The sequence below is a fragment of the Epinephelus lanceolatus genome, chromosome 11, assembly GCF_041903045.1.
Source record: "Epinephelus lanceolatus isolate andai-2023 chromosome 11, ASM4190304v1, whole genome shotgun sequence".
Taxonomy (NCBI): Eukaryota; Metazoa; Chordata; class Actinopteri; order Perciformes; family Serranidae; genus Epinephelus; species Epinephelus lanceolatus.
In genome coordinates, this window is record NC_135744.1 from 38,726,353 (window position 1) to 38,753,056 (window position 26,704).

Below are 26,704 nucleotides of genomic sequence, written 5' to 3' on the forward strand. Positions count from 1 at the left end.
TGTTTTTATTGTTTTTGTGACCAACATTGTGGAAACTAGCAGCATGTCTCAATTAAAGATCCTCAGTAAGCCATGTTCAGACAAATCATCTATCATCTATTATCTGTTTGGGTGTGTCCGTTAGTTGCAACAATAGCTGTTGGACTTCTTGTTACATCAACCAAAAGTCATATTAATTCATATAAGTGCATCGCTGCCTGCTGACCTGTGAACTAAACAGTGTATGTCGGCCATTCTGTTGCTTTTGTTGCAACAGTTTTTGACACATTTCTTGTGGTTGTGACACTCACTCACTATTTCCTTCATTGGGCTCTGCTGCTGCAGCATGTGCAGTCTTGCCTAGTATGCTCACCAAAACCCTTTAAGCAACAGGCGTCCTAAACACACACACACACACACCTGGAAGGAGTGCAGGATGGGGGGGGGGGGGGGGGAATCATGCACCTGTTATTTCACACATGTAGTGACTCATACACTAAATGTACTCTGAGTATATTTTACTGTATGTGTACTGGCACATGATGTCCTTAAACGCTAGATCAAATGGAATTCATGCTTGTTCATGAAAATAATTCATTCCTACAAAACTCATGTCAAACATTGGATATAGAACTGCAGAAGTGGTACATTTTTGTGGAAAAAGAAGGCACTGCTCGGGCCTTTTAAATCCACCACAAGGGTACTAGAGGTTCCTAACATTTTGGTCCCTTAGTATTTCAAGAGAGAACATGATTTTGAGTAGCAGAACATGTTTTTTTCACTCCTAAAAATGATCCTCTGAGTCCTTAGGTTGGTAACTGTCAATTAAAGGAACACCTTTGTACCTATGCAGCCTGAAAGGGACACTGGGTTAAGGTAAGGACAGTTAGCAGCACACGGGTAATTGGCCATTGCAGAATTGAAAGAAAATTAAAAATAAAACTGTATGAAATCAGTATTGACATTTTGATCACAGAATTTGAGGACACAAATTCAGGCCTGGTGATTTGTGTGAGGACAGATTTTTCTGAGAACTATAATAATGTGATAAACTCACAGTGCCTTTCAGTGGTGCATCTGCATCTTGTTGATGTGTAAAATTAGAGGACATACACATCATGATTTCTTAAAGAACTGTGATCATCATAGCCTATATATAAAGTGTTTTATATATAAAGTTATCTTCAACTTCTAACTAGCCATAACTCATGTCATCTAGTGTTTGATTCAGCCCTTTGAACACACTACAAGTCACCAAAAATCAGCTCTCAACATTATCTGAATAACAGCAGTGTGAGACACAGTTTCTCCCAGTCAGAGTGGGCTTGACTATCAGGCCGGGGTGTGCCAAACCTGAGACCAGCTGATAGTGCTGCTGGTCAAACTCATCCCCCAGAATTTAGAAACCACTTTGTGAAGACCAGATGAATGCATAGTGCACATGAATGAATGCATGGACGTTGATAAACAAACACATAAACAGCATATATATAAAAAAAATAAAAGTCAAAAAGTAAAACTGTAACAACAAAATCAGGTGGAGGTGAATTTCTAAATGCATTATTCATTAGCAATTGTTCTATTGATGACAAGATACCTTTATAAGTCACACAGCACTGTGCCGCCATCTAGTGGCCACATACAAACACATAGCTATATAACAGAAACTGCTATGGAAACGTGCATGGCACAGTCACGCCAAACTCCATTTAAAAACGTGGCACTTTTATGATGCCTTCCATATAAACACAGGCGCAACATAGGCTATTTGAATTATATTTGAGCTCCTTTTCAGAGGCACAAGGAGACACTCTCAAAATCGGCATACACATAATCCACCAACAAGCTCTTACCGGCTCAACACTTAAACTTTTGCCATTGGTATGCGCTGCTCCGTGGCGTCGTCTCGACTCTTTTGTTGAAGTTGGTGATTGAAATTACACTTCTCTTGAAACACGTGACCACAGACACGTATGCCGAATTGAAAGGGTTATCACAACGAAGCAGAAAAAGTATTGTGTCACTTTACAGCATACACATAGGCCTACACTTGATGTCCAGTGTACATGTATGAAATGGCAAAGTTTTGAACGGACATTTGTGTCGTGTCTGACTCAACTCCACAGTCATACATGTTCAAACAACTGATTTACGCGTATTCATCCGCATATTTGTGAGCTATGACTACAGGCGGATAATTGCACACAGACAGGTTACTCAATTGTTCATCCGAAACGTAACTGTTTCCAAAGAAAAGTCTGTTTTTTCAGCGAGTTATTTAACAACCAACACTGATCTCAGTATGTTTTCAAGACAAAAACACACAGAAATGTATTTGTTCTATTTGATCTTCCTATAAGAATAAAAAAAGAAAAGAAAAAAAAGAAAAATTATTTTGCTGCCCTGAGGCCTGAAGCTTAACCCTGAATGCAGCTGAACCTGAAACTGTGCTGTCTTCCCCCTCTTGGGCATGTTTCGACACGATGGGTATGGCCTCTTGCTTGTGGGCGGTATTTGTTCAAAAGCACCCACTGTCCTCTTGATTCACCCCTTTACACATTTCCTGGAGGCATCACACAGCTGAGAGTCTCTTCTCCTCCGTACTAGACACACAACAGCTAACATGGCCCTGGCCGGTAAAGTCGCGGTGGTGACAGGAGCAGCGATGGGGATAGGGAAAGCCATGACGGAGATACTGATGAAAAGCGGTGCCAAGGTAAGGTTTTACACCCACACACAGTTTGGGTGATATGGTTGGCTCCAGCAAAGGTGCTGCACGTGCATGACAGGAAAAAACTATGCAAACTGTGGTAGATGTGCAAGACATCTGTGTGCAGTGTCTCAAAATAACTACAAAACACATTTAAAGTAGACTACTGTGCTAAAGTTCACCTTCAAGGCACTTGTAGGTATCTAGGCTGCGTTATGCCACTCCTTTAAACTCCACCAAGTTTTAAAAGGGACATATTGTAGGCTACTTTTTACTCCACTACAACTAGTAACTTTTAGGTCTACTAGTTGTTTGGCCATATTATTTTCCAGCTTTGGAAACATTATGTATTGCTAAGTGAAAAAAATCCCTTTGAGATACTTCTAGATAATTTTTAAACTAGTTAAAGAGGTTGGAGATGTTCTTACTGGGATTCAAATATTGACAGAAATGGTCCTGGAATTTTTCCAGATTAAACAAACATTGTGTCCATTCAAGATGAGCTTCATGCTGCAAAAGCCTGATACTTCGGTTCTCAACCCTTTCATTGTGTCAAGGTCACAAACCTCCATTTAATGAGATTTTGCTTCATGCAACTAAATCTGAAAAGATTTTGGCTGTTAGATGTGATAAAGATCAGAATTCCTCAACAACAGCAGAGAAGATCACAATCACAACGACGACCAAGCTGTCAGCAAATGATTCCAACTCACTAGAGTGTGCCAGGGCTGACGTCACAACCCGGAAGTTTAGCATCGCGCTGGTTCCTGGAAGAGAAAGTGAATGTGATTTTTGCATTGCGTTTTCGATTATGTCAGAAAATAAGCTCTGTGGCTAACACAAGTTTATAATACTTACAGGTTTTGTTCAGCGAGATAATCTTCACACATGAACACCTTTCATACCGCATTTGAAGCTTAAATGTGATCGCCAGAAGTAAAAAGCTAACGTTAGGCTTTAGAGGACTACATGGCTACTCCACGGTCGCATGACTCTTTACGTCACCGCCACTAAGCTTTCAATTGATTTCGGCCGCTTTATTTTAAAAACATTATATAATGGGGAAATCGGACTGTTTAAGCTAAATAATGGCGGACTGCCAGCACTCTCGCCTGTTCGGGGGTGATGACGTTTAATGTCCCCGACAGGATTTGTAGTCGTATTGAGCAACTTGTTAGCAACTGCCTTTTTTACGACACGTAAAAGCTTCAAAATTCACAAGTAGGGTATTTACTGACGTGTTTTATGTCGTAGAACAAAACCTGAAACTTGCTTAAGCTTTTGTTAACCACAGACCTTATTTGAGGCTTTTTACCAAAATCCCATTCAAAAAACGTATTGACTTTTAGACAAGAGAACCGGAAGTGCTAAAAGCGCTAACGGAGTTCCGGATTTACTGGCACACTCTATTAGTTATTTTGTGTTTTTATATATATATATATATATATATATATATATATATATATATATATATATATATATATATATATATATGTGTATACACACACACATATATACATATACTGAAGCTGCAATAAAAACAAAACAAATATTTGCCACATCTGGGAAAGTCAACAGGCATAGGATATTTACTTGCTGCCATTTCAACTTTGTGTTGCAATGTAAGTTAGCCGAACTAACGGAACACTGATCCTCTTTTCTACCCAGTGTGGGGGTGACAGTGGGGGGGACGGATCGGGGTCACTATAAATCTGGGGGGGACATGTCCCCCCCATTCCCAGTGCCATCTGCGCGCATGAATACACCAGTCTTGTCCATAAAGAGTATCAGATGTATTCAGTCTGTTTTCACTGTTTTCTCCTCCTACAATTAGAACAGACAGCCTGCATTACAGTGGAGAAGTGAGGTGTGGAAGAAGTGGGCATTTATGCAGTGGTGCATTAAGTTCTCATTGCTTAAATAACAGTAGCAATACCACAGTGCAGGAATACTCTGTTGTAAGTAAAACTCCTGCATTTAAAAATGTACTTAAGTAAAAGTAGGAGAAGTATCAGCATCAAAATATACTTAAAGCACTGAAAGCAAAAGTACTCATAATGCAGAATGACTCAAACCAGGATAATGTAATATTATTGGATTATAATGCAGTAATGCATTCATCACTTTAATGTTGCAGCGGGTAAAGATGGAACTCATTTAAATTACTTTTATATTCCATTGGTTAGATTAATCTATAATAATACACCATGTCTTATTAGTAGATTTAGATTTACTACTGCATTACTATTACTACTGTAATATCTGAATCTGCAAAGTAACTTGTTATCAAGATATGTAGTGGAGTAGAAGTGTAGCAGAAAAGTGCAGTACTGGAGTAAATGTACTCCATCACTGTTTTCAGGAAGTAGAGGAAATTTGTAGCTTTACCTGCACTTGCCCACTGTTTTGGAGCTGCGTTCAGGTCTTCCTGTTCAGCATGTGCATAGCATTCATCAAAGGTGTTTCCAAAACACTGAGAGGAGAGAGGTCCGCCTCATTTACATAGTTCAGGGTAGATTAAATATGAGATAAGCCTTTACTGATCACCAGAGGGAGAATAGCCTACGTGTTGCAGCTGCACAAGGACGGAAGAAAGTACAGCCACATAGAGAGAAGTGAAAAATAGATTCTTAGAAGTATACAAAATAAAATAGAACAGAAATACAGGAAAGATTAAACTCAAAATTACAAAAGCAGCAGAAACTATAACCTCCAAAATGATAATAAAGTTGAATCAAGACATACATTTTTCAACATAAACTGGACATTTTAACCTTCGTGAAGGCAGGATTTATTCTAGGACTGTTGTGTAAGACTGCATTAGCTTAAGCAATAAACTGTATGGTGGTCTGATGGTCCTTAACCTGTACAGGTAGCCCTCCTGGACGTGAATGAAACTGCAGGAAAGACTTTAAAAGAAGCCCTCGACAAAGAATATGGAAAGGAGAAATCTTTGTTCCTGGTCTGTAATGTTGAATCAGAGGAGCAGATGAAGGGTAAACACACACACACACACACACACACACACAAACACACAATAAGACAAACAACGGAAGTAGGGGCAGTACTGAAGACAGGAAAACAGCTGGCATCTCATTTATTGGAATAAACATGACTGCATGAGGCTAAAATAAATCCCATCAGGACCTGTGTTTTTGTGATGTTTTTTTTGGTTCCAGTCATGAGATGTTTGTTTGATACGAGCAAGCTCACAAACCTGGGGACATTGTGTCTTGAATGAAGCCTATCACATGGCATTTAATTGCAGGTCGAGAATCGCACCCCAGGTTAGTTTGAGGAATGTCGTTACATTAATTATAGTTAAGAGTGTAAGGAAATAAATTCAGGATATTTCACGTCGACAATAGGTAGGAGAAAAACTCCCTGGTGCCTTAAAGGGATACAGGAATATTATTAATAAACTTTGATAGACTTCCCACCATCTTACCAGCGCCCAGATCTCCCTGCTCATCTCTCAGCTCAAATCTGCCATATTTCCACTGACTCAAGGGCTGTTGCTCGAACCACAGATTGTCCTTCTGCATTTTCATATGCACGATACCATGGACACAAAGAGTATGAGTGCTGCCAAGGGTGCTGATCAAATAGACACCAAGATTCTGTTACTGCGTTGCCTATTTCTCACCTAAAAATTCTTCAGAAACATATTTTAGTGCCCTATTTGACGTATGTAAAGATGTAGCAATAATCTACTTTATAATTCGTTATACATGAAGACGTGATTCACTTTATAATTAACGAGATGTAACCCTTTCCATTACCATTATCCTAACCTTAACTGGCTCACTTTTAACATAATACTTTATAGCGAGCTAATCACTAACAGCAATTTCGTCAGGACTTCCACTTCAAGGCCAAGGAGTGAAGTGAGCTGATTGTAGACTGACCAGAGGTGGGTAGTGTAGCCAAAAATTGTACTCAAGTAAGAGTACTGATACTTTAGAACAATATTACTCAAGTAAAAGTAAAAAGTAGTCATCCAAATAATTACTTGAGTGAGAGTAAAAGAGTATTTGGTGAAAAAACTACTCAAGTACTGAGTAACTTTTGAGTAACGTCTGATTTATTTGTCAAATAAGAACATGAACATAATCAATCAATCAAAAATAATAATCTGCAAATTCATGTATTTTAAATGATACCCCTTTAACTAAAACAAAAATAAATTAAATCTTTACAAACATAACATAAATCAAGGCACAAGAAACACACATATATATATATATATACATATATATATATATATATATGTGTATATATATATATATATATATATATATGTATATATATGTATATATATATATATATGTATATATATGTATATATATATATATATGTATATATATATATATATATATATGTGTATATATATGTATATATATATATATATATGTATATATATGTATATATATATATATATATGTATATATATGTATATATATATATATATATATGTATATATGTATATATATATATATATATGTATATATGTATATATATGTATATATGTATATATGTATATATATGTATATATATATATATATATATATATATGTATATATGTATATATATATATATATATATATATATATACGTATATATATATATATATATATATATATATATACACCAGCTGCAGTAATGCCTATTCACCCTGTTTACCTTTGATACAAGAATTTGTGAACAGGAAGTGGGCACCATACTGTTTCCTGTATTGTGAAAACAGAGGCTGATAAAACAGAGATCAAACGGTAAAACTGAGCAGTTCTGATCAAATATTTGTTACTGCGTTGCCTATTTCTCACCTTAAATGTTTTAGAAACATATTTTTAGGTCATTGTTTAACTGCAGTTCGAGTTTGTTTGTTATCTGTCGGCCGCCATATTGTTTCCTGCGTCAAAGCCATGGATGTATAAGAGAACTGAATACAGTGTTTGAGGCGCGACCCCATTCATTCCTATGAAAATTGAGCCACAATTGTTCAACTGCCGCGGGCAAAATTACCTGGACGATTAGTGCTGCTTGCACATCATTGGGCCCATAGAGCAGATGTATGAAATACCTCTGGCTACTTTCACTTTAGCACTACGCTAACTTAAATGGGGATAAAATGATTTAATGGTGCGACTCTTGACTTTCCAAATGTTAAATGTTTTGATGGCTTAAATATAGTTCAAACACTTGTTACAAAGATATAAATTGAAGGAAGAACATTTTACTATTTTCAAATACTCTTATTATTAGAAATTGTGTGGAACAAGCAGCATATGAACAATTTGAACACAAAATAAATCAAAAATGTGATGTGCAAAAAGGCAGTAAACCTCTGGGAAATAAAACAATCATGCAAAGTCTATATGAATTAAGACATTCGCATGCATGTTCACAGTACCAGAGTTCTTCTTATTATTGCCAATTTAACAGAGGTAGGTTATAGTGCAAAAAGTAACACAAGGACATCATTTCTAAGTAAAACACCATATTCCCTGAATTTTATTAGTGATGAAAATATAAGTGTTAACACTGGTGTCAGTGGGTCCATGTCATTGGTTCGACAGCCCATTGGTTCAACATCCCATTAGTCCGACTGTCCGCGGTGCTGAACGGCTCGCGGCAGGTGTATGGTGCGCCGCGACCGGCTTGAGGCGGAGCAGGCTCACGGCTTATGTGTTTGTCACTTTCTTTTTCATTTTAACCCACACCATGATCTTTTCCTAACCCTAACCAAGTGGTTTTTGTGCCTAAACCTAACCAGACCTTAACCACAGGGCATCATGATGATTTCGGAACGGACTTCAGAACAGTGAGTTTAATATGGTCGGAACAATGGGATGTCGAACCAATGGGCTGTCGAACTAATGGGCAGTGTTATGACCCAGGCCTAGGGGCACCTGGGCCACACATGATAAAGTGCCCCCGCTCTTCCCACTCCCAAGAAGGTCAGCCAACTTCCATGTAAAAAGTTCAAAGTAGCAGTTTTATTTTTATAACTTCAGAGAGGAGCAATGCCAAAAATAACAAACAAAACAACTAAGTCCAGATCCCTACCTTACCTGTCAGAAAATAAATGTGGAAACAAAAGACAATCAAACTAACCTACCTCCCAACTGAAATAAACAGGAGAAAAGGGGATCAACAAAAATGGCTTCTCCCTCCTACTTTAAGGTTGCTACTGAATTGAACAAGATTATTTACAATATTACAATGCTTAAAATAAGCTGTTCTAATCACAGTCATAGGTAGCTTTAACACACAGCTAAAGTTCAAGGTAACAGCTTCTGCAGGCAGATGCTCTAAATCAAAAATGCTACTGCAGCACACACAAGATCATACACAGAATACTACCAGCTGCTGTCATGTTGGGAATGGGGAGAGTGAGAGGCCGAAGGCCGGCGTCAGGTTGAGTTTAAAACTGAGCAGTCAGCCAATCAGCGGCAGCAACCCAATCACATGGTTGATTGGGGAATCACACCTCCTGCAGCTCATCGCACACACACAGACAGGCTGATTGCTACTGCAGAATAGGGGAGGAGAGAGAGAGCTGTCAGTACAGACAACATAAACAACCAAGTAAATGACCACAGTCATAACAGCAGTTCCAGTGTCAGTTGGCCAACTTTTGGCCGATTGCCGATTATTATCTAATGGCTATAATCAGCCGATTAAATAGGCCGGCCAATAAATCAGCTGGGCCCTACTGGGGACTTGGTCAGAATGGCCAAACTCACATTACATCATCCAACAATTGGAGCGTTTATTGGTCCACTACAGTGAAGTGCATTCTTGAAGTTCTAAGTTTTCTTACTCTTGAGCAAAAGCAAATGCAGCAGCTCTTTTCCTCTCTCTCATGTAGCATCAATTTCAAAAGTATTTTCATCTTTCTACTGCACAGACAGCCCAAAAGGCCATTTTCCAGAAGTGGAATACTTATTTAATGTATTTAAGTTTAAGTACAAGGTTTGTAGAATATTTCTTTTTCGTGTGGGGAAGTGTGGTACAATTGAATTTTGATTTAACCATTTATTTGTGAAAATAAATGGTTAAATGGCAGAAATCCTACAAAACTGCAACCTGTTTCACAGTACACAGAGATTATATGTTAATTTATTATATATTCATTGAGGGGGTTGTATATTTTATGCTCAGAATGTTGTCAGAGCACAAGATTGCAAAATTTGCAAGTGCATATGTCAAATAACTTGAACTTGACTGATGAAACTGGCGTCATTGATTGCAAAAGATATGAATCATTTGTCTTAAATAACTTGACTTTAATCGAACTGATATCAGCTGATCACATATCTGCCAGGGACTGACTAATAAACGTACATAGTCTACATTTCATAATGTTATTTTTAATTAGTAATCCTAATTTAGTGAAACTATCGATCATTTTGGTTATTGATAGGTGTATCTATCATTCTCTCCTTTAATTATTTGGTCTATAAAATGTCTCATTTGTCAAAAAAGAGTATGAACCCCAAAGATGATGTAGTTTACAACCAGAGGAGGGAATACTAAAAATATTCAGAGAAGCCTGAAACAGTGTTTTCTTTAAAGAATTACCCAAATGATTCATGGATCATTCAAAACGTTGCTGATTAATTTTGGAGTAATCCACTCCAAACTGACTAATCTTTGCAGCGCTCCAGTAAATGATGATACCACACTGAGTAAGGTACACGTTGGCCATAAAAAGGGAATAGCTCTACCTAGTTATGAAATGAAAGGTTAACTGCTAACTGTTTTTTCTGCTCTCAAGCTGCCTTTCAGAAAACCGTAGAAACCTTTGGCGGAATGGACATCTTGTGCAACAACGCTGGCATCTTGAACGAGACCTTGTGGGAGAAAATTGTTTCCATAAACCTGGTAAGAAGTACTGAGGGTAACAATCTTCATCTGGTTGTAATTATGCTCATTTCTCGCTCATAATTAACATAATAAACACGTGATTTTATGAATTACCATTTGCTCCACCAATAACAGAAACATTTAGATTTATTACTTTGCAGCAGTTAGAGTATAAGGAAATGATTTGGCAACCCAACCATTAAATTTACCAGGTTTGACATTTCAGCTTCCTCAGTTTCATTTCACAATATTTGGTAAACAGGGGAAACATCAAAGTATTCATGGACAGAAAAAAGAGATTTCTACGGTTAACACCAAATTCAACAGTGACTATTGTGTGCTGTAGGTTGGTGTTATCAGGGGAACTTACCTGGCTCTGGAGCACATGAACAAGTTGAAAGGAGGGCGGGGAGGGGTCATTGTCAACACTGCATCCATGGCAGGTAAGGCCCGCAATGTACTGCATATTTGTTTGATGTCCATAAAAAGAAAACAGCATGCTTTGCTTTTCTGAAGAAAATAAAAAGTACAGAGACATGATTGTTTCTTTGCTATTGGAAAGCCATTGATGATATCATTTGAAAGGTTGTACAGGCAGTTCTAGTTATGATTTAGATAGTTTATGCTCCTGGAAATGAGTTAGATTTTTAGTACTCCGGGTTCCCTCATCTCAAAGTCAAGGACTTTTGATTGGGATTTTGGGTTGATGCCTAAAATAAAGCCTGTGGTTAACACAAGCTAAAAAGAGTTTCACGTTTTGTTCTGCGACATAAAATGCGGCAGTAAATACCCTACTTGTAAATTTTGAAGCCTTTATGTGTCTTCAGAAAGGCGGTTGTTAACAAGTGGCTAAAGGAATTCTAAGAATGTCATCACGTTGAGCATCGCTTCACAGCCTTGTCATACAGCCATGGTGTAGCTTGTTCATGGCCTAATGTTAGCTTTTTACTGCTGGCAGTTGCATTTAGGCTTCAGAAAACATCTGTGAATACTGTCTTGCCAAACAAACCCTGAAAGTTTGTTTGCCACAGAGCTTATTTGGGTCAATAATCCAATGGAAAAATACCTTTAGCTTTTTGTCAAGGGAACTAGGGGAATGTATACTTCCATGTTGGCCTACAAATAAATGTCATCCCTGCAACAGCTGTATTTATTTGCTTTTGGAAAAAAAGTCAGATGTAAAAAGATCTGTACACTTTACTTCCATAGCATGGTGCAAAAACATTATTTTGTTTGCAATGAATTCAACATATTGCAGACCAGGACTGTGGGTATGTACAGATGAAACGTCCAATAGAGGTAAAAGTTCATAAAGCATTCAAAATGTAATGTAATGCTAATGACTACTGAGTTTGCCCTTTGGCAAAATCTTAGCCAAGGTCTCAACATTGTTTCACGAAACAAGAGACAACATAGAGTTTTGTGTATCCCCATTAGACAGCAGTTCACCAACTCCAAATTTTAACCCCAACACTCACTGATATAACTGACATCTTGCAGGTCTCGGCCCGCTACCAAGTTGTCCTGTCTACACATCCACCAAGCATGGAGTGATTGGCTTCACTCGAGCCATGGCGGTAAGGAAGGTTTTCCAGAAGAAAGTCCAGGAGCATTAAGAAAGCATCTGTCTCTATGTATTTGTGTACAAGAAGTCAATTAAATTGTTTTTCAAGTTCATGTACAGACAAAGTGTTGTACACAAGCAGGTGTGGGACGCATTGCAAATCATAGCTTAAAGGCTTCATAAGCTTTTAGGTCCTGCCATGTTTTGGATCACAAGCTAGCTAACTTTTGCTACTCCTTATGAGAAGCTGAGTCATTATCTACTAACTGGTTTGCCATATTTTTCCTTTTACCTGTAGTGCTGTATATCAGTCTAGATACTTTTGGTGTGAGTTGCTGAGTACTGGAGATACTGGTCATAGAACTCTGCTTTCTCTTGAATATAATGGAACTAGATGGAGGTTGGCTTGTGGCGTATAACCACTCAGAAGGAAGTGTGCATCTACTGCTCACTCTCATAGCACCTCTGAGCTAACTAACGTCATAGCTGAGCTGTGGAGGAAGCCAGGGACTGTTTTCTTTTTACTAAACTACACCCACCAACCCTATCACTATGCAGAAGAAAGCATGCACAACTGTTTACATCTCGGGCTGTTATGCGCTTGAGCCTATTTTCCATGAGTAGATGCACTCTTCCTTCTGTGTGGTGAAATGGTTGGTGGGTGTAGTTTGGTAGAAAGAAAGTAGTTCCTACATGAAACTGCTCACAGAAAGGTCTGTGGTTTTATTTTGGGTAATTGAGTAGTAGTTGTTAGTAGTAGTTATTATATTAGTACATTATATTCAAGAGAAAGCAGACATCTCTACGGTCGATATCGCCACCCTCAGCAACTCATACCAAAACAATCTAGGTTGATAAATTACACAACATGTAAGAGAAAAAATATTTATTGTTATGATTTGGGGGTGAACAGTCCCTTTAGATGACTATATTCGAGGAGTGAGACAACTATTTTCTTCTTATTGCTTGTGTTATACTTTGTGCCTCTGAATTGTGCAAGTGTGTGTCTTTTACTAGATCGCATCTGAGGCATTGGGCTACGGTGTACGGATCAACGCCCTTTGCCCAGGTTTCGTCGAAACTGAGCTCTTCAGCAAAATTCCACAGAGACTGGGGCAATTCGCTAACCTGGCTGAGGCAACCCAACAATTAGTAGATAACCTTGGGACTATGAAGTGAGTCTTTGCTTGTGTTGTTTTGTTAAAGTCGGTACAAAGTTTCATAAAATCTATATTTTGTTCTACAACTGTTTCTCCTGAGAGATTAAAAAAAAAAAAAAAAATCAAAAAAGTCTAAAATAATATTTACTACCTCTAACTGCTATTCTGCTTCCACTAAGCACTTTGCTGCACAGCTGTCTGCTTTTTCTTTAATATAATGGAACCAGATGGCACTTGGCTTGTGGTGTCCAAAACTCCCAAAAAAATACATGACATCATCACTGGAGATAACCCACAGATATTGTTGCGAGCAGTTTTATATAGGAACTACTTTCTGTCTACTGAACTACACCTGCCATTCGTATCACTGTGCAGAAGGAAGAGTGCATCTACTCATTTACGAGAGGCTTGTGGCCACGTAAGATGTAAACATTAATGCAAGCTTCCTTCGGCATGGTGATACAGTTGGTGGGTGTAGTTTGGTAGAAGAAAGTAGTTCTTCCAACAGTAGCTCATACGAAAACAATCTAGATTGATAAATAGCACTACAAAGTACATTATCATGACCATATGTGATACTGTGTACATGCGTGTTAATCAGAGTCACTGTATCGTTTAATTTCAGGGTGTCTCAGGTAGCAGAGCCCTTCCTGGAGATGGTGACAGACGAGACAAAGAATGGAGAAGCCCTCCTGGTGTTCACCAAGGGAAAAAAATATGTGACTTTTCCTTCACATATTGAGTAGCGCTCTTCAATGACAAACCACCCTCATACAGTACTGGATCTTGTAATAAAAACTGCAATGTCTCTCAGTGCTTTAACATGCTACATAAAAACAAAATGTCTAAAGTGCGTTTGTGTTCATCAGACAAGTTATTTCAGCAGAAATATCTTAATGATTGATCAATACAATGTATATGGAAGGTCTAGCTACAGGTTTTTTACATCTTCTTTTATTAATTTTGTTGTTAAATGTTAAATATCAATCATTTAAAAAATAGCAACATTTAACAGGCCGCCAGATTTTTAAGTTAAATTTGGACATTTCAAAAATTTCTACAAGCTGAAATAAAATCCAGAAAATATACATGTAATTCTGTGTAATGACCATAAGGTGTCACTATTTAGCTCGCAAATGTGTCCTTCAAAAAGGGTCGATTTATCCAAATGACGCTTAGCGCTTTGTGTAATTCCTGTTTAGTTAATTTAACGTTCCGCACCTATATTTAGAGGCGTTATGGTTTTAGGTTGTCTGTCTGTCTGTCCCATTCCAGTTTTAGGAACTCCTGGAGGGAATTTCATTACATCTAACAACATTCACTAGGACTCAAAGATGCACCGATTAGGTTTTGGTGGTCAGCGTCACTGTGACGTCACAAAACATTTCTGCCATAACTCAAGAATTCATACACTATAAAAAATATTCCACACAAATGTCTAATAGGATAAAACGATTAAGACATGACATTTTATATCACAGTGACTTCATAATGTTATGCAAAAACACTTTTCCGGCTGTTATTCAACACCATAACTCAGGAACACGAGGAAAGACATTTGGTCAGATACTGAATTGGTGACACTTAAGTGTCCATCTTGAAACTGTGGTCAAAGCCTAAGGTAGAGAGAGCACACCTCCCCACCCTTCTGCATGCCTACATGGATAGCCTGAGGCAGAGAGAGCAAACCATTCTGCCCTTCCATGTGCCTACATGGAAAGCCTAAGGTGAAGAGAACACATCTCTCCGTCCTATCAATATCATGCATAGTTACTACCGTAAGATTTGCAACGCAGTTGATCTTTACTGTTTCCAAATAAGTGTTTGTGACTGTAAATAGCTTCTTTATGACATCTAAATGTGTCATTTTTAATGATCCAGTCAAAGGAACTCATTCTCAGAATGAAAGAGGAACAAGAGCAGGAAACATGTAATCACCTAAAATAAGCAACTCTGTTAAAGAAAAAAATGGGGAATTAGATTTTGATGGTCAGACAACTGTTAAGTTAGACTTGAAGAACTTGAAGAATTGGGAACTTGACTTTAACCTACTTAAAACTGCAACCCCTCAGAATTCAGTCCTGGTTGATTTGGCAACACCGGCTGTTACCAGCTCTGACAGCAAATGTGGTTTAATACCACAGCAACTTGTTGAGCAACTGCTGTGTCAGAAATACATCAGAAAAGACACTGGTGTATCTAATAATAATAATAGTAATACATTTTATTTAAATAGCGCTTTTACAGCTCTCAAAGACGCTTTACATTTAAACAAAGAAAAGAAGTACATACATGTAAGTGCGAAGAGATAAAGAGAAGACAAGGATGATAAACAACAACAAGGTGCAAAAGCATAGAGCAAAACATAGAAAAAAAAGGGGTGGCGTACATGAGAAACAACGAAAAGCTAATGTTTAAAGGTTAAAAGCGGATTTGAAAAGGTTCCATTGGCTGGACAGTCATGGATGTGTATAGGGAGGGTGTTCCAGAGGGAGGGGCTATGGAGAAGGCTCTGTCACCCCAGGTTCGGTGCTTGGTCCTGTGTGGAGGCGAGAGGAGGTTTTTGTCGGATAATCGAAGGTTGCGGGAGGGAGTGTGGTGGTGGAGCATGTCCATGAGGTAGGAGGGGGCCTGGCTGTGGAGGGCTTTGTGGGTGAGGAGGAGGATCTTGAAGTTTATTCTGTACAGGACAGGGAGCCAGTGTAGGTTTTGCAGGACAGGGGTTATATGTTCACGGGAGTGGGTGTGGGTGAGGAGGCGGGCAGCAGAGTTCTGGATGTATTGGAGTTTGTTGAGGAGTTTGGATGATGAGCCGTAGAGGATGCTGTTGCAGTAGTCGAGTCTTGAGGTGATGAAAGCATGGATGACAGTTTCAGCAGCAGAGAAGGAGAGTAATGGACGGAGACAGGCAATATTTCTGAGGTGAAAGAAGTCAGTTTGGATGAGGCGGCTGATGTGATGTTCAAATGAGAGGTTATTGTCGAAGATGATACCAAGGTTGCGGATGAATGGGGAGGGAGAAAGGGTGGTGTTGTCGATGCTGAGGGTGAAGTTTTGTGTTGATGTAGAGAGGGATTTTGGGCCGATGAGTATTGTTTCAGATTTGTCACAATTCAGTTTGAGGAAGTTGGTTTGCAGCCATGATTGGAGTTCAGTCAGACAGTTGGTGAGGGTAGAGCGGGTGGCCGGGGTGATGGATTTTGTGGAGATGTAGATTTGGATGTCGTCAGCGTAGCAGTGGAAATGGAATGGAGACCATGACGACGAATGATAGAAGTCAGTAGATGATGAAGAGGAGAGGACCAAGCACCGAGCCCTGAGGGACACCTTGAAGCAGGGGGATGGTGGAGGAGGTGCTGTTTACAGTGCAGCTAAAAGGAGGACGCACTTTGGATGAACGATCTCATTTAGCACTAACACTGGTGAGAAACTTATTGTGTTTAGTGTGGCTACTTCACAATAAAAGCCAACCTGTGTTTGGCCAGTTTAAAGCCCAAATGACCAGAAGTAGGAAATACCTGGCATTGTTTGACCAGTTTTCTGGTTGATCTTGTTTTTCTCACTCTGTATGTGGGATTCCACCGCCTTGATTACAATTGTGCTGAGTTTGAAAAACTTTTTGCATAAAGTACATCGAGCCTCGTATGCATTGCCTTGTGCCGGTTTCAACCATGCTACAAAATCTTGGTTAAATACCCAATTCTCACTGAATTTTTACTTCCTAGTTTTGTCCAGGGTACAAAGATAGCTAGCTAACAGATGGTGGATCTACTGCTCTAAGCATCACGGACGGAAAAAAATTAGTGTTGCTGGTTCAGCTACCCGGTAAATAATTTTTAAAAAGATGTCACCAATTATTGTGAGATTTTACAATGCAGTGTAGATTAATATAACTAAGAACTCCTACCTTTCAAGTCTTAGCATCTTTAAGACTTTTGAAAATTGATTGAAAACATATTTATTATATTCAAATTAATGAATTCAATGCCTTTTAAGACTTTTCAAAGATCTATGGGAACTTTAAGTACAGCTCTCACAAGGTGCAATGAGTCAGCAGTGAGTATCGATGAAAGAGGATTCTTCCTGTGAATCCTTTGTGCATAGGTAGGTAATCTGAATCCAGCAAGGGGAGTGGCAGACTCAAACACAAGCAACAAAAGCTATAGAAAGATAAGTGAATGCAAAAAATGCAGACCAAAAATATCAAAAAACTGGGTTTGATTCATAAAAATCTTCAACTTACTCTATCACCCTTTTGTCCACAAGTTTCAGGGTTTCATCAGCCAGGTGGACAAATTGACCTAATTTGTCAAAAACTTTGTAAAAGATCTCAGTTCAGGCAAAACTTGGACAAAGGGTGACAACAATATACCGTAGCCTGAGGCGGTGGAGTCAGCCGAGTAGAGGACACACACATGCACACAGTTAGGCTTCAGCTGCTCAGAGGTACAATGTATATACAAGCATTAGAATCAAAAATGTGTTTCTTTATCAGTAAACTATATTATAAGAAAACCTTCCTTAATGCCATGGCTCTGTCACGTGTCAGTTCAAGGAGGACCCAAATGCAGACCAACAGACAGTTTGAGTCTTGAACAAAAGGCGAGCTTTAATGTAGCTGATTGAAAACATCCAGTAAAGGCAGGCAAATCAAAACCAAATGAAAGTAGAACAAAAAACAAACTGAAAAACAACCGGGAAAAACACAAGTAACAGGGACGAATGCAGGAGGGACTGAACCCAGGATGACAACTGACAGAGGACAAAGGGAAACACACAGGTATATATACACAGAAAACTAATCACGAGGACGAGGCACAGCTGGAGTAGGAAGACATGGGCAAAAGGAGGGAAACGGAGCTTGGCTAATGACAAGGATGGAACACACAAGACTAATACAGAACAGGTGTGGAGGGAGGACTCTGAGAACAAGGAGGGACTTGCAAGACAGGTGTGACAGAAAACAGACGGGAAGACACACAAAGACAGCAAGTAAAACCAGACATGACGTGAGGAGAGAATATACAAAATAAAACAAGAAGCAGATTAAACTTGAATGAAAACATGAAACACAAACAGAAAACTCCGACACAAAGTCCATAGATAACAGAATATAAACAAAACCAGGATCATGACAGGCAAGTGAGGTCTACCACTCCATACTCAGAGGCTGTATAAACAGGACAGCTTAGTAGAGGAGCGAGACCTGTAGGATGAGGGTTGTATCAGTCAGCATCATTTTCTTGTTTTCACACAGTAATTCCCTTTAAACATAATAACTTTATTGATCAGGATAAGACACATGATTTTTCACTGTAACTAATGCAATAACACACGTGATTTTCCACCATGGGTCCAGGCAATGGAGATGGGTCCCAGCGCCGTAGGTGGGCCCGAGCCTGGAGCTCTGCAGCAAATCACTAACAGTAAATAATGGTAGGAGAAAGCCAGGGTGGCTGATGATCACAGTTTGTGCCCTGTGAGATCAGCACCTGACATTCATCTTTTTATTCTCCCTAAGCTAACCAAGTGTTTCAGCTGCCAGACCCCAACTATAACTTCACTACAGATTAGTTGCCCTAACGGCCTTTCTCTAACCTTAGCAATGTAGAAGTATTGCAGAAGGCATAAATCCTGAAAACAACACCCCGCCTTTGTCTTCCAGGTGTGTGTGTGTGTGTGTGTGTGTGTGTGTGTGTGTGAGTGTGTGTGGGTTTTCTTTGTTGTCCATACTGTTTGTCGAAGTCTTCCTTCAAACTGCAGTTTCATTCACATCCAGGAGGGCTACCTGCACAGGTGAAGAACCACCAGATACACACTTTACACACTGTGCTTCTCATGGCCACACTCTGGACTGTTTTCAAAATGCAGCACTCAACAGTCAACATAGATCAATTTTCATGGCTGGACTTTGCTTTAATGGACAAAGACAAACTCAAGCTTTAGAAACTGTACAAAGTACTTAGTTTATCACTTTTTCATATCTCACAAAAAGAAATGCAGATAAGTACCTAGCACGATTAAATGCTGAACACACATTGTATGTGATGATATGATGCAAAACAGAGAAGTACGAGCTCTTGATCTCATGTTTTTGAATGTTGTGTTGTAGCAAATGTTTTACAAAAAGCATTGTTAAATGTTATTGCATTGACTGTCACAAGTCCTATCTTTGCGCCTAGTTTTTTATTTCACCAACTGCCATGTCACTTTAGACCCAGCAATGCCAACGTGCCCTCTGATAACCCATTCTCCACCAGCCCCATGACCTGACATGCTCCTTGTCAGCTTCCACCAATCAGTTGTTCAAATGTGTTTGTATCACAATAGCTTCCTAGCATTACTTATGTAATTTGTGATTCCTGATCCCGCCTATCTGAACCTCTGTCAGTGATCCTTGTCAGTTAAATCAACTACAAGGAGTTTTTAATTGGTTATGAAACACTTTCAGTTTAATACTGCTGCATCTATATCACCTTCATAAGCAAATGAGACCAGTATCCCCCGAGGTTGATTCCCACAAAATCAGACCCTTTATGACACACAGACCTTAAGAGCCTGTGTTAACATTTTTTCCAGGGAAGTTTCACAGTGAGGAGTATGCTTTGGCTGATACTGGGCCAGGATACGCAAAGACAGAGGGAGAAAACATAATTGAAGAACAAAGCAAAATCTAAAAGCGAAGCCATAGAGTGCAGCTGAAAACACGTGTCAACCTTGGGTCGGACAGATGGGGAGCATTGCGGGGTTTGAAAGGTTAAAAAAAGATCCTGAACTGGCCCTCTCCGTCCTAGATAGATATCAGTTCAGCAGTACAAAGTTAAGATACAAAGAATGCAAATGTACAACAAATGTAAAACAAATACAATACATACAAATATAAATACTAGATTATAGTAAGGTGCGAAGTTACAGTGGGGTGCAAGGCCAGGTCAAGATCTTTTTGACATGAGGTGGTGGTGCTAAAGCCAGTCATTAGGAAATACAGGCAGGGGGACAACATTTTCAAAAGTGGGCCCCTCATCCACACCCAAATCAGGAATGAACAAATAGTTTTTTTCTTCATTAATTCATTCAATCTTGATGTCTCCCTTAATCATATATTAGTCAAATTGTGTGCAGAACTGAAATAGTGTAAAGAGTATGTGGCTGTCAGCTCCCAGTTTTCCAGTTATACCCAATTTATGCAATTACCAGACTGTTAAGGGACCCCAGTATGCAGAAATATTTAAAAACACTATTTTGAAAGAAGGCAATGTTCCTTTTTCCTTCATCAAAATATAGTGTTACTTTGTCGCATTATTTAGCCCCCTCTCCGTCAAGATAGCTTCACCTGGTTGGTACTAATGGATGCCTTAGGCATTGCCCCCCACCCCCACCCCCAACAGCGGGCCTGGTGGTGCTCACTAACTGCTGTTGTCCACAGGGGCTGCCAAAATCAACACAAAACAAATGTTCCTTGAATGATCAGTCTCTTGGCTTTGGCAGGGATGTTTCTCGTATGACAAAGGGAGTTTAGCCCGGACCTTTGTAGGAGGGTCTAGGGGGATCCTCCCCTATGATTTTTTGTTATTGTTGTTGTTGTTGTTTTATGAACAGGGTTAGAGCCTTAGACACCCAGGACTAACAACACAACCGCTTGTTGGACTTTGAAACTTACCCTGATTGTCATCTGTTATAAAACCTTGGCACCATTTTACAGCAGTACCTCTGTCCCTGCTTTTCCTATCCACAACGCTGCTCAAGTCACTAATACAATTTTACCGTTAAATGCCACATCAGCTATTTGATAAGAAGAGACGAGGTCAGGTGTGGGATCCCTGCTGGATAAAGACAAATGGTGAATTGGGAGAAGTTAGTCTGCTGTTGTGTGTAAACAGTACCGCCCATGTCAAAATCACCTGACAAGGTGGGCACCATATTAGAATTAGAATGCGTGAATGCTCCATGCTGAATAGCTGATGCTACACTGCAATACTCAAGTAAATGTGTATGAATATCACTGCAAAGTTGAATGATACCAATACTGTGGAATATCTCAAGATTATGGAAAGGCTGATGCTACACTGCAGTGCTGGCTTAAATGTATAAGAAGAAGGTAAAGTGATAGGAATAGTTGAAAAAGTTGAAAGGGGTCTAATTAGCATGAATGTTATTGAAAAATTGAATGACACTCACAATGTTGGATATTTGAAGGATTGTTGAAAGGCTGACGTGACTTAAATGTGTAAGAAAGTGAAGTAGTATTATATTACATGTACTTCAAGTACTAAGTCCTATCTGTGTATACTATTACAATACATTACAATATGTATTTTACATTCATAATCCCAAAAGTAACCACTATAGTTGATTCCATTCCATTCCTGTCACATTTCTGCGACCAGCACAAATTTTCCTACATTTTGATGTATAAATTGTGTATGTTGAGTGGAAATTGTGAGCATGACAGTGAATTTAAGATAATTTTTTGAGAAGATTTTACAGCCCCTCCACACTCTAGCTCTAAAACATTGTGTCCCATAGAAACCCATTATAAACAATTTACTATAATCTGAACAAGTCTGAATATTTCAAAAAGTATGAATGGAAAGTTGAACACAAGCCAGAATGTGCAGAAGATGGTGAACATTTTAAGGTTTGAATGGAGCTTCTACGTGAATGTATGAATGAGGAGATAGGAGTTGAAAATGCTTGTAAAAGAACTTGAATTTGTGTCATATTTGAAGATTCCTCCATTCATTTGAATGGGGAAAAATCCTGAAAAATGCTGAATATTTCGGAAAGTATGAATGTTATGAATGACAAAAATGCAAGCACGCATGTCCTAATTGAGCTGAATATTTTGGCGTTTGAATGAAATTTCTACATTGAAAAATGTGTTCAGCCATCAGCCAGATACTGCGAAAATATTTCAAAGATTTATCAATTTATCTGCGTTTGTCTTGAAGGAAGGCAAAAATATTTCTCTCTGTGTTTGGCATTAAACGTATCCTCTTGACTTTAACTTTTCAGTCACTATGGAGTAATGTTTTAACAAGTGAGCTGGTTGTGTCATGTATGCAACATTCCTGCTACTGGCTTCATGAATGTAATTTCCATGATCAACAGTTGACAGTAAACATGCAAAAAATCATAGCAATGCACACTCAAGAAAAAAACTGCTAAATGATTTATGAGGAGGGACATTTATTAAACATGTGAGGTCACAAAAATACACGTAACACATTTTGGTAAGCAACACAGAATTAAAACAAGTTTGTTTTCAAGGAAATTCCCCATGGTACTTTCAATGTCCTTTGTTAAATAGGCAGCACAGGGGAACTGAAATAAAACAAATAAATCCAGCAATACAGTTTCTGTGTGGTTTAAAAATTAAAGTATGTATTGGCTAAAACCAGGAAAAAAATAGATTTAAAGGTGAAGATTTTTAGACGCATGTAGTCAGATTACTTTTGTTTTAACATAATTTGAGTTCATATTTCAGTTTCTATCTTCAATTGTATGTCAATATGTATTTTAATTCAGTATTCTCTTTGATGGAGTCAGTCAGTCTCCGCAGGGTGTGCATCCAAGAGGAGCTGGGGGAGGGGCCAATTTTGAATATTGTGTTTACAGATTGAGACAGACAAATACTACTCATTCAGGGGTAGACAGACAACAAAAAACAGACAGACAAAATTTAGTTTCCATATTGTTTCTGCTGCATCCATAATGTCTAAGTGTTTACTAGAACAGAAAAACAACCCACAGTTACATTTGTACATATTTGCATTTTTTTCTTTTAGCATTTTTTCCATTTATTCACATAGTTACAACAACATTATTCACGCCATTTAAGTCTTTCATTTAATATGTTTGAGTGAAGTCTACATAGATTATTGTGCGCTTATCACAACCAAGAAGGAGCATAACCAGGTGTGTAACGTATACCATGCCTTTAATTCACTGTTCTTCCTGGAACATGGCAGCTAGCCTATATCTCAGATATGACTGGTAGTATCGGGGCCTTAAACCTTCTGGACTGTCTGCATGTGGTGCGACAGCGAGTCACCCAGACACGGATTCCTGCCTGACTGCAGAGACCTGTCTGTCTGTCTGCTTGTTTGTTAGCTGAGAATGCACCTTCGGCCTGTTTTGCTTCATCTGCCTTTTTTTCAGAGTCCATCTCTCTGTCCTCAGCTGTCTTCCTGCTGTTCACGATGAAAACCTGCCTGCTCCGGGGGTCCTTCAGGCAGATCTCAACACCCTTTGGATCCTGAATTTCATCTGACTGAGAGACAGAGGGTTGACGTGCTGGGCAGTTGGAATAGTCCTCCGTCCATCCTCGGCGGGCGAGCCGGGCTGCAGTGAGGATAGAGTCCTTCTCCACGGGGTATGAGGGTAGAGACCCAGACATGGCAGACTGCCTTCCCAGGCCAGGAGGCACAGTGTCTGGCTTACTGCTGTTGTCCATCCCCCCGATATCCTGAGTCACCTAGTTTGAGGTATGAAAGCACCTGTAAATCACATTAAAGCGTTAGATTAGATGGCATGAGATTTATTTTGTTGGCCATTTGGTGCTTGACAAGTAGCATACAGTCAGTTTATCATTTTTTACAGCTGCCTGCTGAGGTTTGTGGGCTGGAAAACTAACCCAAAGAGCTGAAACACTCTTAAACACTCAGCAGGTCTCCACTAGATGGAGGCAGAGGTCCTATAAAAGACTGTTATAAGTGAATGTAAATGTCAAAGCACCATTTACTATATGTATATTTACTATATTTTCTTCTGTTTAGCCATGTTTAAATATGCAAATGATCCAAATAAGCAAAAATAAAAATCAAAAAAGAAAACCTGTTGCTGCCGAAGCTGTTGCAGAAGTGTTCTCTGGGAGACCCTAAGAACAGAGTCCAGACTGAGAAAGTGCCAGCTGTTTTGTGGCTGCAGAGGTCCTGGAAGAAGAAAATAAATTATGGTTGTGGTCCCATTGCTAACTGATCTATCAGCCTAACATTTGGGAAACTGAGTACACAATGATGCACAAGGCCTCTGAATATTTCCAGTTGACGGAGTGGTGCAGCCATAGTTTGAGAATTTCACACAATGTAATCAATGTAATAACATAAAAGACTCAAGAAACAGCTGAAGCAAGGTAATATAGAATACATTTAACTTTTTAGACAGATATTTTCAACCTTTAAGCTCCTTAAAGGAAAATAATAATAGGATGCAAAATGCTTTTTCATTCACTATCTCCATTCAGCTTTTAGCAGCTTTCAGCTTATTGTTTTTGGTTTGGGTTTGCAAACAGTTGAGTCTCACCAAAAAAATATAGGCAGATTATTATTACCAACAAACTCATTCAATGAAATTATAAATGCAACCTGCCGAACCCAACACGATTGTAACCATTATATTTGACTCTATAGGTAATAATCACCAGTGCAAATGTCCAACCAGGCTATGTGCTAACTCCACGTGGCAGCATCAGAGGTGTTTCTTCATCTCCATCTCATCTAGACAGATACATAGCAAACATTCATCAAAAGCATGTAGCAATCAAGCAAACAGCTCCAGTGTATTAATATATTTACACATTGTACATATGCACAGTAGATTGTCAGAAAACTGTAGCTTCAGGTAATACCAGATTTTAACGTGAGATCCTCTTCTCTTCTCTTCTCTTCTCTTCTCTTCTCTTCTCTTCTCTTCTCTTCTCTTCTCTTCCACCTCTCAGGACCGACTGACTCACCACTGCCCCCCGTATGCGGCCCCCCTCTCTCTTTTCTCTCACTCTCTCACTCTCTCTCACTCCCACCCTCCCTCTCTATGCCCCTATTTAAGTGAACATCACTGGTACAAAGTACGATCTAAATATAGCAAACATTTTGGTAGGAAATGGTTGTGAAATGTAAATTTTTAAAAAAAGAATCGTGTCATACACAATTATAAATATGTAATAGTAATAGTGTATGAGTGAAATACTTTCATCATTGACATTTGTTTTTGTGCATATGTCAAAACATTTTGCATGTTACACTGAAGCAGCAGAACAATAGAAAAAAATCAAGGTCACATCACTTGCTTTGTCCTGAATTTTCGACCACGCGGTATTCATCTGCAGATGGAGTTTGCACTATTTTTAAGGAGATGTATCTGTTGTCACATGTGAGTAGTAGCAGCTTTAGTACTTCTTCCCCAGCCTCAGAATGACTTTTTAGCCACAGCAGGAAGATGATTTTAGTCTCAGGGACTGGTGGAGACCAAAGCAGAGACAAAAAGAGAGTGGATATTGGACTAACACTGATTGGGCAGACAGAACACTGAAGTGCCAAAAACTGCAGTCTCTCAAATGGCCACATGAGACTGGCACCAAAAGCGAGTCAGTTCACATAAACCCCCATGTTATTATAAAATGCTCAATGGGTCAAAAAAACACGGTCTTTCACCTGAGAGAGCGGTGTTTGTGTCCTGTAAGATTCTAAAGCCAAACACTGTTCTTTTTTCCTAATCCTAAAGTGTTTTTGTTGCCTAAACTCAACCATGTGCTTTTCTCGTTGAAGGAAAAATAAGGTCAATTTGCGGTGTTGTACCAACATTGCGTTTATTTTGAAAGAGTAAATGTGTATGTAAAAGTTAAATATTCTGTACAAATGGAAGTGTATCTTGAAAAAAGACAATGCATGTAACGGGCAGAATTTGCCATGGTGTCCCAGAGCGTCAACAAGCAATGTACACAGGGTACCTTGCACGTCGTATGTTGACATACAAAGTCTATGACCAAGCACGTCAATATGTGACGAGGTTGGAGTGAGAGTGTGTTGCTGCAGATTGTGTCCTCAGGCTCTCAGCCAGATCCACCCTTGTTTCTCCACACCTCCACTCTCTCATACAAATATGGTCACATCTGGCTCCAAAAATTCAACATTGCTATGGCCGAAATGGCATAGGCTTCAAAATGTGAGTTTACAAACCAATGGGTGACGTGGCTTCGTCCAATATTTTTAAACCGTATGTGGTCTGTGCTTGATATGTAAAATTATTTGCTAACATTTTCATCATAAAAAATTTATGAGGCAATAATTTGTCTGTGGATGAAGCCATTGAAGCTCCAATCCAAAACTCTGATTTGTTTTATTTCCACTGCCTTGATCTATCTAACCTTACAGCAAAGTTTAATTTTTAATTGCATGCTGCACTGCCCCCAAGTGGCACAAAAACAAAACAAACAAACACAAAATCGAAACAACAAATGCAGGTTAAAGCCACCAAAATCTAAATCTGTCCTGCCTCGTCCTTCAAATCAGCATTGCCATTTTTTATATTACAACCTTTCTTTACTTTAACCAAGTGCTTTGAGATGCGTAAACAGAAACAATAAAAATGTAAATAATGCTCAGGTTGGCAGTATTTATTCTTTAGAGCACCATTACTTTT

At 39.0% G+C, this 26,704-nt stretch overlaps 1 protein-coding gene and 1 long non-coding RNA gene across 2 annotated transcripts; one reads left to right on the forward strand and one right to left on the reverse strand.

Annotated features, from left to right (window-relative positions):
• Positions 1–2,512: 2,512 nt before the first annotated feature.
• On the forward strand, positions 2,513–14,138 carry LOC117261587 (15-hydroxyprostaglandin dehydrogenase [NAD(+)]). The gene is made up of 7 exons (XM_033633958.2): positions 2,513–2,695; positions 5,562–5,685; positions 10,473–10,579; positions 10,908–11,004; positions 12,062–12,138; positions 13,143–13,300; positions 13,911–14,138. The coding sequence occupies exons 1-7, from the start codon at positions 2,603–2,605 to the stop codon at positions 14,029–14,031; spliced, it is 777 nt and encodes a 258-aa protein (XP_033489849.1). The 5' UTR covers positions 2,513–2,602; the 3' UTR covers positions 14,032–14,138.
• An 8,921-nt stretch (positions 14,139–23,059) lies between these two features.
• On the reverse strand, positions 23,060–25,078 carry LOC117265680 (uncharacterized). Its single transcript, XR_004502430.2, has 4 exons — positions 24,915–25,078; positions 24,708–24,783; positions 24,122–24,219; positions 23,060–23,784 (listed from the first exon to the last, which is right to left on the reverse strand). It is a non-coding gene; the product is annotated as an uncharacterized LOC117265680 (long non-coding RNA).
• Between the last annotated feature and the right edge of the window lie 1,626 nt (positions 25,079–26,704).